Source organism: Falco cherrug, chromosome 6, assembly GCF_023634085.1.
Source record: "Falco cherrug isolate bFalChe1 chromosome 6, bFalChe1.pri, whole genome shotgun sequence".
NCBI classification, from domain to species: Eukaryota; Metazoa; Chordata; class Aves; order Falconiformes; family Falconidae; genus Falco; species Falco cherrug.
Window position 1 is genome coordinate 37071867 of NC_073702.1, and position 12841 is coordinate 37084707.

At 43.1% G+C, this 12841-nt stretch overlaps 1 protein-coding gene across 3 annotated transcripts; it reads right to left on the reverse strand.

Moving 5' to 3' along the window:
* Window positions 1–1961: 1961 nt before the first annotated feature.
* On the reverse strand, window positions 1962–12474 carry LOC102060262 (WD repeat and coiled-coil-containing protein). Of its 3 annotated transcripts, XM_027810957.2 has the most exons (5): window positions 11684–12474; window positions 11438–11476; window positions 7453–9335; window positions 4681–4798; window positions 1962–2576 (listed from the first exon to the last, which is right to left on the reverse strand). In XM_027810957.2, the coding sequence occupies exons 3-5, from the start codon at window positions 9313–9315 to the stop codon at window positions 2305–2307; spliced, it is 2253 nt and encodes a 750-aa protein (XP_027666758.2). In that variant the 5' UTR covers window positions 9316–9335; window positions 11438–11476; window positions 11684–12474; the 3' UTR covers window positions 1962–2304. The 3 variants fall into 3 exon arrangements, with proteins under 3 accessions (XP_027666758.2, XP_005443180.2, XP_055569090.1); XM_005443123.3 differs by lacking the exon at window positions 11438–11476; XM_055713115.1 differs by lacking the exon at window positions 11438–11476 and having other exon boundaries at window positions 11604–11716.
* Between the last annotated feature and the right edge of the window lie 367 nt (window positions 12475–12841).

Consider the following 12841-nt stretch of genomic DNA (forward strand, 5'->3'; position numbering starts at 1 on the left):
ATGCTGTCTTTCGTTGGTGTAGAAATTATACAAATAGGTAATAATTCCAAAATAAGCAGCTAATTTTTAGACACTGTTTGGCTGCATAATGAAATTATAGGAGCAGCATTTGAGGCATGTGCAGTTCAAGGCATGCTCTCAAGGTGAACGGGCCAGTGCAGGTGGCAGAGGTTTCCTGCAGAGCCAAGAGCACTCAGCCCTAACCCTCTCCTGTGGGTTAGTGGGATGATGAAACCAGGAACTGGTACAGAAAAGGACCGTCAGGTGGCTGAGAAGAAACATGGACCATCCCCAGTACCCAGCCTGGGTGCTTTGAACATGCCTCCAGCACTGAGGTTCTGAATGCAATGGCTTCTGGTAGGAGTAATGGTGATCGCTGACCACCTCCCAATTAAACAACAGTGGCAGTTACTGAGAACAGACACACACTTCATGTACAGGTTGAAGTCCATGATCACCAAGTTATTTACCTGTTTTCCTTCTCTCCTGTTCATCCAAAGCCATTAACTTCTAGTTACACCACACAACACTGAGTGTTCTTTGCAGCTTTTGCTAATGTTGTATGTTTAATACTGTGTTTTGTGGACAGATGATCTTCTGACAGTGGCCAAATTTCCAAACAGGCGATTAAAAAAAAAAAAAAGAGATTATATTAGTCCTGAGACAGCAGCTCCAATTCTATAATCTAGTCACTTCATTCCTTCTCACGCAGTAAGTGCCACTGTGAAAGCTTGATAAACTGCTTAATGTTATCACGCTTTAATTTTATGGGTGGCAATCTTGGATTACTGTCTTTTCCTCAGTGCTGCAATCCATGCTACATAAACTTGTGCTGTTTTTGACATTTCACCTTTGCAGTTTCTCTCTTTCAGTACAAAGCCCATAGAACATATTCTTCTGTCAGCCTTTAGGTTGGGTGTTCTCAAGGTGATGGGTTATCAGACATCCCCTCTGCCCGTTCAGCAGGTATTAGCTTTGAAAATTAAAGCAGAGGTATTTAAGGCAATGTTGTTAATACTAACAGTATTGTTTCAAAGGTAACAGAGAAACAAGACACGTTTAGAAGTATTAACTTGCACATCTAGTTATTCAAATGTAACTGACGTAATTTTATGCCTATAGCCACGTACTGGGTCTGGCTGGGATGGAGTTTGTCTTCTTCATTGTGGCCTGTTGGGTACATTGGATCTGTGACCAAAGCAGCGCTGGCAACACACCGATGGTTTGGCTGTGGCTGAGCAGTGCTGGCACAGTGCCAAGGCTTTCTCTTTTCCTGCTCTGTCCTGCTGGCGAGCAGGCTGGGGGTGCACGAGGAGGTGGGAGGGGACCCAGCTGGGACAGCTGTCCCCAGAGGGATATCCCATGCCATACAGCACCCTCCTCAGCAGTATGTTGTGGGAAAGGGGAGGGCATTCAGCGTTATGGCACTTGTTTTCCCAAGTAACCATTACACACAATGAAGCCTTCCCTTCCCCTAAGCTGCTGAACTGATAGAATGTACTGAATAAACTCCTCATTTTGCTTCGCTTTCCCACACAAGCTTCTGATTTACTATTAAACTGTCCTTATCTCAACCCAGGAGTTGTTCCTGCTTTTGCTCTTCCAATTCCCTCCCTGTCCTGCACTGGGGAACGACTGAGCAGCTGGGTTGGGGCTCAGCTGCCAGCTGGGCTCAACCCACCACAAAACATGGCATGGGACAGCCACAGAGAGCAGAAAGCCACAGAAAGCACAGAGAGACATTACTGGTGGGTGCAGGAGGGGAAAGCGTCTGGCTTCTACGCACTACGCATACCCCACACAATCATACTTTGTCCCAGGTTCCAGGTACCTAAAGTAGTGCTGACATCCTCAGTAACACCACTGTAAAAACACCCACGCTTCCGCAGGTACTGTTTCTAAATAACAACAGCATATTATTTCAGGCTTTGACAGAAGTGAGGAAATGGGGGACAAAGCAGTGTTTTCTAGGATTCCTTTATTATGCAAGTTTAGTATCATCTAAAACCACCAACATATTAAAGACAGAGATGGAAATTTTAGCTTGGAAGCTTGTAAGAACACCAGTTTTCAACCACTGATACAAAGACCTGGTCTATACCGCAAGAGGCATATTTAAAAAACACTGCTCAGTATAAAAAAAAAAGTTAATTTCCAAGGATGAAATAATTTGCAGTGATATGTAACAAAAAAAATTATGAAACTCCAATAGTTGAGACAGACTTGTTTAGAATTTGCAGACCTACACAGTAAATTTAAAAGTCTCCCATCATAAGACAGGCAGTACAAAATCACTGTCAAAATTTACATTTTACTGCTGGGCTGTTCTGAAGGACTGGTGCCACCTAAAGTCTTAGAGGAGCAGTCTCTGAGAACTTCCAAAGAACTCGTGATATCCAGACATTCAGAAGATGCGGGTCTACACCCTTCTGTAGAACTGATGATGTCCAAGGTTTTGGAAGAAAGAGCACTGTGGCCTTGCATACTGGCATCTCTTACGACTATCTCCTGCGTGGATGTAAACATTAATGGAACAAAGCCATCGCTGTCTGCTGTGAGAACAATCCAAGATGAACCTGTGAAGATACATAAATGTCTGTTTATCAGATTTCCTGTAATTAGATATGTTTAAGACACTAAACATTTCCCTAAAATTGAAGTTAAATGCTTCTGCATGTTCACAGTTTTTCTAGCAAAAAAAAAAAAAGTATGAGGAGATACAGGTTGTATAATCTTAAAAATAAAGGACAGATAACTATGCAAAACAGCTTTCTGACCAGTTCTGCCACTGGGGGATGAGACTATAATAAATGTGTGCTTCAAAGAAGGAGGGTTGAAATTCTGAACAGAATTCATAAGCATCCAGACTTGTTTTTAATTAGATATTCATAAGCTACTTCACAGTGCTTAAACTGTGCAGATACTGTAAAAAGCAGAAATTTATTAAATTCAATGACAAATTAATATCATAAAAACAATTTAGAAACTGCTTCTATTATGTAATTTCAATATAATTAATTCCAGTAAATATAAGGAAGAAACACTCTACTATGCTATACAAACCCCATGTCTCAGGCCCATTTGCTGTTTGACTTCACATCACCATTAGCATTATTTTTACAATTTGAAGTTGTTTACCGAAACCAAAACACTGACTTCTACCAATTCATATAAATGAGAAAATCTCTGTACTTGTATTCATTAAGTTGATGAAGAAATAAAATAGAGCTCGTGAGGGAATTCAGAGAAAACATTTCCAGCTGTTTGTAAATTTACATTATGTAACTTCATGTCACAAGTAAGGTCATGAGAAGACTGTAGCCTAAAAGCATGCAACCCTTTAATTTTTTGGCTTAATATCTCATTTGGACCAAACTTCAAAATAAATACAATTTAAGATTTTGAAAATACCACTCCTACTTTGCCCATTTATCTAGTAATATTTGTAAAATTAATAAATAAACCTATTATAACACTGTTTGCTTTAAAAATTTATCTAGTAAGGCTAGTCATATACATGATGATTACTCATTCCCAGGCAACCAATTCTGTCAAGTTTACATTTTTAAGCTAAAAATGAGAAGTCGAAACTAATGCAGGTAATGGGGATATTTTTCTTGCCAGAAAGAAAAGTTGTTGAAATCCTATAGCTCAAAATAAAATTCCAGTCTGAAAAATTAAGAGATCACTTTCTACCAAACTGCCTGCTGTTGTCACTGGGTATATCACACGTTTGTGGGCTGTGCCACAACATTAAATTAAAATTAAATTCAAAAAGTCACTGTGTTTCAATGCAGGTAACTGAGCCTGCAATAGAAAAACTGCTCAACTAACCTAAGATAGTGGCAAGAACATTTACAAGATTCAGTTGCTAGTGAATTACCCAAGTACAGCTTTATCTAGGTATTGGAATACTAAACATATTCCAACAACTACTTAAAGAAAAATGAAACTTGCACAGTGGTAAAAACAGCAGCCTTAAAGCTTTGGGATAGTTACTCAGAAATCTGCAAGCAGGCAGGCAGCAGACACAGTAGGCCAGTAACTGGAATATAGTACAGAGGGTATCTGTAGTAGCGAGAGATCATACCCCAAAAGTACGTTTTCTACCTTTGCCAAAAGTAAGACCCTTAGAATTGACACACAGGATGCGCATAGGATAAGCAGGTAACAGTGGAGATGACAGCAGTATGGCAGGTAGTTTTCTTCACAGCAAAAACTGAAGCGAAACGCACTGGTAAAATTTACAGGGCTACTTTTGTGTTTATAAAAAACTGTAGCATTTCTTGAAGGAGACCAGATGTTGGAACTACAGATTAAAATATAGAAACCTTTATTCCAAAACCACCAGTCAACTCTAACCTCCTCATCACTCAGACTTCTCTGTTTAGAATAGCTGAAAATATAAGTAAAATACTGGGTGACAGTAATTTTCCTGTATAACTAGCAACTTGATACGGGGGGTATCAGTATGTAAAAGTTTGCTCATTTCTTTTATAATGTAGAGATTTTTCTCAGTAAAAGCCCAGAGAATAACCTTTATGTTATAAAACAGATTAGCAAACTTTTATTAACAATCTTTCATTATTTTTTATTTGGTTTTCTCCCAGGTGGGATTATGCTCACCGAGAATGTTGCATGTGTTTAAAGTGTTTGTATTATTGGATAATTACAACGTACCATGTTGCATTTCTACAAGAGAGAGATTGAATATCTGCTGGACTATATTTAGACGGAGTTTACCACCACAAAGAATAACAGCTCGTCTTTCATCTGAATCACTTCTGGAAAGCTGCTTCTGTAAATTCAAGAAACAATCTTAGATACCATGCTGTATATTTAAGCAGAGATGTCAAAATAGCATTAATCAAAACAGACAGGCCTTCAACCACATCATTTACAGAAAGTCAAATGCTACATTCATTCAGAACCATTTGCAAGATTTATACTCTGAAGTCTCAGCTCTCAAAGTAACGGTCTGTAAGTGATAGCAGCAAGTAACTGTGCTAATCCAGCGTATGTCAGAGTAACAGGAGAGCAAATCATACATACGCGGCTGCTGGAGAAACCACGAGCTTCATCCACGGTGAAATCCTGAGACTCATCCTACCACCTGTGAGGGACATTTTCCTGGGGAGCCTGTAAAGGTTTTCCATCCTCCCCACCCCGATCCACAACTTAAGAAGAGGTGAGAACTCCTGCCCACGAAAGTTTGGGACGAGGAATAGACTAACAAATCAGAAGGGCTTGTTTGTCTCACCTCCGACCATCCCTGACCCAAGCCTTGAAATCCAAAAAGCATCTTCAAAGAATAACCCCCAAGCGGCAGAGCAAAGCATTTTTTAAATCTGCAAAAGATCATTTGTTACCAAAACTACAAACTCTCTCTGCACAGGATAAAACTCACGCAACCATGTCGCTTCCCAGGGAAGCCTTGATAACGTCTCTGGGTCATGACAAAAACAGGATGAAGTAAATTCTCGCTCCTTTTCCATGCTGTGGAGGGACCCATCCACCCGCGAGGAGGGTGTACGGTAGAGGGGAGGTTGGAGGTGCACACATGCTCTCTGCCCCCTGCACCAATAAACTCTGCCCTCTCAAAGGCACTGCTTATTTGGGCCATGTTGGGTTTCCTCAACATTTTCTAAAATACAGCTAGTAACCTGGGCAGTAGCGAAACAATCAGGGCTCAGCCCACGAGGTGAGGATCCCTGTTTGCCTGTTAAGGATTTCTGAATAGTTAAACCACAGCATTTTCTGCCAGACTTCCCAACGTCACGTCACTTTAATTCCAAAGCTTTTCTTACCATAAATCATCGGTGATCAAAATAGGTAAAATTGTAGCATTACCTTAATTTGCGAAGCACCCCCACGCAAGGGTAGTTAATCTAGCTCTTGGAATACCAAGACAAGACAATATTTAACTCTGTTTCAAACTATATGTAAAAAGACAGCTGAATATAAAAACATAACAAAAATTTGTGCTATCTCAAATTAAAGCAGGCTTCTAAACAAACACCTCAGATAAGACACCAGACTTGCTAAGAGCAACTTTCAGAGTAACGCCCCATATACATTTAAGATTTAAGAGTGCTAGAGAAATTAAATTGTTATTATTCAATGCTTACAATGGAAAACAGTGAAGAGAGTAAGAGTGTATGATCTAGGACCTAAGAGTTCAATGCTACAGAAGAAAAGAATATTTTTTTTGCAATAACAAAGCTGAAAAATAAGAACTTACTATAAGGAAAATGGCAGTTTAAATTACTTTTGATATTGACTAAGGTTTATTAATCTGAATTCTAGAAGACACCTAGTAGATTTATGCCATGTTTTGATAATCAGGTAACTTACACTCTCTAGCATGAGATTTGGAAGTGCCTTCTTTCAGCCAATAAAGTGTCTTTCAAGTGAAATTTGTTTTTAAATCCATTTTTAAGCTATGTTAATGGAATTATCTTTTAAGGTCCTAAGGATCTCTTTCCTTATCAGATGGTGCTCTCAATACTAATTAGCAACATTTCAGTTTCAGAGCCAAAGCTTTTTTGTTGTTTTTTTTTTCTTTTTTCCATGTCCATTATTTCAGTTGTCCTCCCAGGAGGCTGGGAGCTTCATACCAATTCCCACACCTGGAAATTTTCACTGGTCTAGATTTCTAAACAGGCGGCTTCAGAAGTTGCCTAGGATAAACATAACCTTCCCAGAACTTCATACAAGTCTTTAATTCTGCAACTGAACTGTCAGGCGAGGGTCCTCTGGAGCCCCAGCAGCCTCTGTGCAGAAGGAGAAGGTATGGCTGTGGGAGTCAGAGCCAAGAGTTCAGCCCAGCACGAGGTGGGGACAGGGAGCTACACATTCCTGAGTATTACATCGCTTTAAAAACACTAAAAGCCTGCAGAGTAACGGGACTTCTAACGTTAGTCCAACCTGCAGGAACAGGATGGAAATCTAATCCTATTGACCATTACATAGCAACAGCCTTTTTTTTCCCTAAATGCTGTTTTTACCATTCATACAGACAGCTGTGCAAGACTGAAAGCACTACCACAGCATCCATCCAAAACGGCAATAAATCTAGATACATTAGTTTAGCTGAATTTTTTTTTTTAAAATATTTCCCTCAATTTATCTCCCTCAGAGAAAAATACAAATATGTAGTTCTAAAAGAACTGTAAATAGGGACTGAGATACAATTACAGGAAGAGTAGGGAAGGACAACAAAAACAAGCCAGGCTTACATCAAGCCTAAGTAAGTGTAAGTAAGACTCCTATTGGTTTCACCTGCATGCAGTGAGATCATTCCTATGTATCGAATTTGCACGTACTAAACATTCACAGGATGTCACCCTTCCGGTGCATAACAATCTGACAAGAGTCCATGTTTTAAATCTGTACAAAGAACACACATCCACAAACAGATTTTATCATTAAGGCTTCTAATGCTAAAATTACCTGGCAGGTGATGTTAATAAAAGTGGGTTCCTGAGAAGATGGGTACACTGGAAGATTTCTCTTCCCAGATTTTAGCAGCTCAGTTAATTCACAGAGATGACGCTGTAATTCTGTGAAGTTATCAGACAGTTTTTCTATATTTTTTGTAAAGTAACTTGCCTCCTTTTCACTTAATAGGTTATTCTTGTAAGAATTTGGTATTTTGGAAGCTGCATCTGCCTGCTTTTTTGGAGACGTTGGCTTGTTAGAAAATGCCAGTGATGTGGCACACTGTGCCACAGTCCGATTAACTGGTTCAGCATCAAGAGACTCAGCAGCTTGTGGGAAACTCACAGAAATCTTCTTATCTTTAAGGTCATTCATGTTCAACAACAAGCTTTGTTCATAAACAGGACTCTTAATTTCTTCAATGAGCTTTCTTCTGCTGGTAGGGGATTGAACGGCAGCACGATCTGGTATCAAGAGCCCGCGGCTGAGAGGGTGAACATCTGTAGAGTATTCATGAGATATGTTTGAAAGGTTCAAGTTGGAGCTCCCATTAACTGATGCAGACGGTGAAGGACCCATTTCAAATATTAGTTCCTTAATCATCAATCGGATCATATATTTGTCTGATCTTGAAGAGGGAAGAAATGCAGGGTCAGTGAATTTTTGTCTTCCAACCAGTATCAGTAACAATTTATTGGTCAAGAAGCACAAACCCTTTGGCTTCTCATTTTTCTCTAGCTGAATTTGTTGAATATTGGGTAAATTGGATGAAGTCAGTGAATAGACTAAAATAATGTTACAAGTATTGGAGGCAACTGACACAGTTTGCGTTTTGGGGTCAAAAGCCATTATATCAGGAACCAGAATGCCCGGGATGCTAACTTTTTTGGTAGAGGTAACCTTTCTTTCAAAAGTCACCAAGATGAGATGTGAAGAATCTTGCCCACTTCCCGTTAGGTAGTCTTTGGGCCTCAGATGAAGAAGAGAACTGGAATCAGCACCCTGCTTGCTAGAAAGTATGTGAGTTAGATCCACAGGAGATGTAACAACAGACAAGGGCTTCTCACAGTCCACTGCCTTTTTCCCCCCGTCCATGGCAAACTCTTCCTCACCGCATAAGCTGGACTGCGAGGGGAAGGACTCTGTTTCAATGCCTGCTGGAACTTCAAACGCAACACCAGCATTTAAGCCACAGATCTTGTCTAGAGGAAGCTCAGTGGCAACAGCAACTTGGAAATTCAGAGTAGCTTCCAAAGCACAGATGTAGCCTCCCACATCAAAGATTGGGCAAAAAGAACAAGCAGTCAATGTTTTCTGAACATCATCCCAAATATAAGAATGAAGGGCACTGCCTACTCCCACTACAAAGCGATTGCCTTCCTTTGTCCAACAAGCACAGTGGATGAGACCACTGCCTTTAATATCTGCTTTAATTCTGGAGTTGTTGAGATGAACAGAGTGTAAGACAGAGGCATCCCGTGTAGTGAGCACAGCCAAGATCTCCTTCTTCGGATGCCACACGCAGCCTTGGGGGAGCACTGGAAAAGGCTCGCTGATGTCGCATATCTGAGAAACTAAGAGCTTATTTCTTTCTGTAACATTAAAACAGAGCTGCCAAATGGTGATATGCTTTTTATGTTGAACAGCAAGCAGAGCTGGGGCATCAGGGGGACACGGGCCCCAGTAGAGTCCATGGACATGTTCAAACTGACCGACAACACTCGAGTCGCCAAATTTTGGTTCTCCATTATGAAGATGTAAAGAAGTTAGTATCACCTGTTTCCCATCTGTCCAGGCAATACCATGCACAGGGTGAATTGCTTGGTATAAGGCATTAAGGCCAGTTCTCAGAAGCTTCGCCTTTCCTAGCTCCATGACTTTTTAACACGAGACATCTAAACAAATTAGAATGAAAAGAAAAAAAAATTATTGTAGAAGAGAGAGAACAATACCTGTACAATTATTAAGCTTATGACCCTGCCAATGCTGGACTCTTCCTTCCAGTGAAGTCAACATATACATAATGTTCACCTAATGCCTAATCCCCAAACCTAGAATTTTTTATGATATTTCCAGAGTGAAATGCAATTTTAAAAGAAAGAAACTTTCCTGTTTACATAGGCTTAGTCTGATGCATTTTCATCACAAGACCAGTTCTTTCATTCTAATCAACAGTTTGCTGCTTCTCAGAATATTTTCAAATGAGTTCAGTATTAAAAAATTTCAAAATACTGCCTCTCACTCTCAGCTTGACGGACCATTCGTGATCAGATAAAGTAATCCCTTACAAGTATAACCAAGCATTAACATATTATCTATAAATCTGATCCTGAATTAAGTGGGTGAGAACAGCATTTGTAAGGTTATTCCAGAAAGCTCTCTAAAAACGCAAATGCAATTTTGAAGAAAGTTAGGACCAAAGCAGATTTTTCTGAGGAAATAAATGAGAAAAGAATTTAAAAGAACTTAGAACATAGGAGGTGACAGGCTCATCTACCTCAGGCATGAGCTACACTATGAGAGCACATGAATGACTCACTATCTTCAACATCCTCTAATGCAGCGATCACCTTTTTTTCTTTTCCTAAGTGATTCAGCACCTTTTTGTCAAAGTTCGCAAAGCACCTTGTAGCTCACTACTGTTTGTTGGGTAGAAAGGATGAAAGCAGTTGGCAGCTGACTATACCTGCAGACTGGCATTTCCACGTACCTGAATATCCATCCAAAAATATACATATATTTTTAAAAAAGGAATTAAAAATGTATCTGCAGTAATTCTGGACACATTTTTACCATTTGGATATTGCTTTAGGAGTACTTACTTTCAGTGTCCTACAAACTAAAAAATACTGGTTTACAGGTAGGAAATAAAACCACGTAAAACCTTCATTCTGCTATTTTTGAAAAACAGTTATGGGATTTGCTTGTTGTCTCAAGAGAAGCCTTTTCCAGTTGTCTCTACATCATATAACAGCTTCAAGAGGGAGAATAGGAAACTGGCAGCAATCATTACTCTCCGTAACCTGTAACCAGGTGTCTGGGACATCCAGAAGCCATATGCAAGGCACTGAAACTTCAGAAGGGTTCAGGATTTTACACATATTTCCAGTTGCTGAGCTGTGAGCAACCCCTACAGTGTGCACAGAAGCCAATTCAAAGGAATTGATGGATTCCTCACTTAGGATTCTCCATAAGATATGGCTCAGCTGCAACACTATGGCACAGAACAAGTTGCAGGATTAGCAGGAAACATGAAAACCAAGAAGAAAGTGTTTGAGAAAGTCAAATTGTCAAACTGGAAGAGTTTATCATAATGTGCAGGGCCTGGCACCACTCAATAGTTTAATTAACTTTTTGTGGATGACCCCAAACTTGGAGGAAGAGAATTGAAAGAGCAGATTTCAGAGACTAAAATTAGGTAGAAAAAGTTATGTTATAATGATCAAGATAACTTCTTCTCGAACTAACAAGTGCAAAGTAAAATACTTAGTACAGAAAAAAGAAACTCGCAACATGGGTACCTCTCCAGGAGTAATCCCCTGGGTAGCAGTATAGCAAAAAAGGATCTGGCTTGCAGTGGATCATAAATGGAGTATTTCAGTAATGTAAGAATGCTGCCAAATAAGACAGTATCATTCTGGAATGTTTTTAAGAGGGATGCCATACACAAGGAAGGTAATTACCCCACTTCCTCAGAGCTAACAGTATCTTGACTGGAGTACTGCACCTAGTCCTGCATTTAAGAGTCCAAGGATGACAGAAATGCTTAACAGAGCTCAGGGACCAGAGAAACATGGGAAGTGGGTTCACTCACTTTGGAGAAGACTGTGAGTGAAAACTTGCAGACACCCACCAGTCTGCTGACAAGAGAACACTGAGCCATTGTTCACACCTACTCTGCATAGCGCAAGATAATAATCAGCTTAGTTTCAACAAAGGAGATTTACGTCAGCTATTAAGGAAAAATTCTAACAAACTAAGCATTGAAGCAGGTTACCTTGGACAGGAGGAGAAGGCACTCCATTAATTTCATAACCTGTAAGAGCCAATTAAGTAAATGTCTGTCAGGGATAAGTTTAAGTACACAGCAAGAGAGCACTCGAGATACTTCCCAATCAACTTCACCACCTGCCTGGCTCTCCTCAAGCTCCAGCACAACCCACCTCAATCCCTTAAGCAACCGCCATGAGCTGCTCATTCTTTAGCGTTCTGAACCGCACGTCCACTGCCGGGCAATACTTACTAATGGAAGGGAGATGACAATGTGCCTCATAAGATGCGCTAAGACCCTAAGCCTCCTGGACCATCTGGGCAGCTGCCTGTGGTGCAAGAGATGGCTGACGCTTTCCCCAGTGGACCTGGAAAAGCAAAAGCAGCAAAGACACGCACTGGTCACCGCACCCCGGCCACCTCACGCCCTGGCCCTCGGCCACTACGCCCCAGCCCTTGGCCACTGCACCCCAGCCACCCTACACCCTGGCCCTCGGCCACCGCGCCCTGGTCACCTCATGCCCCGGCCCTCAGCCACCGCACCCCAGCTGCCTCATGCCCCAGCCTACAGCCACCTCACACCCCGGCCACCGAGCCCCAGCCGCCTCACGCCCCGGCCCTTGGCCACCGAGGTGGCCAGCGACGCAGGCCACGGCACTGGGGGCGCCGAGGCGCGCTGCCACCGCCGGGGCTCCCGCCAGCCACCCCCTCAACCCCGGGCAGCCCCTCCGGGCCTCGCTGCACGGCCTCCCGCCCGCCCCGGCCCGGCAGAGGCCGAGCTGCCCGAGGCAGGTGTCACGGCCACAGCCCTGCAGGCAGGCCGGGATGCTCGGGGAAACACGGCGGCCGGCCCCAGCCCCTCTGGGCAGGCGGCGGGGGGGCGAGGAGACGCTGCGGGGGATCCTCCGCCGGCAGCCGCCAGCGCGGTAGGGCAGGGGGACTAGAGTAGAGCGCCCAAACCCGCCGCCGCGGCGCTTCCCCCGCGCTACCACCCGCCGCACCAAGCGACCGCCGGCTCTCTGCGCATCCCCGCCCGCACCGATATTCCTCACCTCCCCCAGCGGCCCGCCCGCTCCTTCTCCTCCCCGCCACAGCCAGCAGCCTCCCCCGCCCGGCAGCTCGGCCCGGCTCTGGCAAGGCGGTCCCCGCAGCCGTACAGCGGAGCGCGGCGCTCGGCTGTGCCGGCCACCTCCCGGCCCCGCCTCCCGGCCCGGCCCAGCCTCGCACCGCCTGGCCGCGGGGGGCGGGCCGGCGGCAACGTTCCCAGCAGCGGCGCTCTAGCCGGGCACGCCTGAACTCTATGACCCAACAGCCGGCGCTTACAATGGGCGGGCGCCGCCAAAACTACAGCTCCCAGGAGGCAACGGGGCGGGGCGGTGACGTACGCTCTCGTGGGCGCGCACCGCCTCAG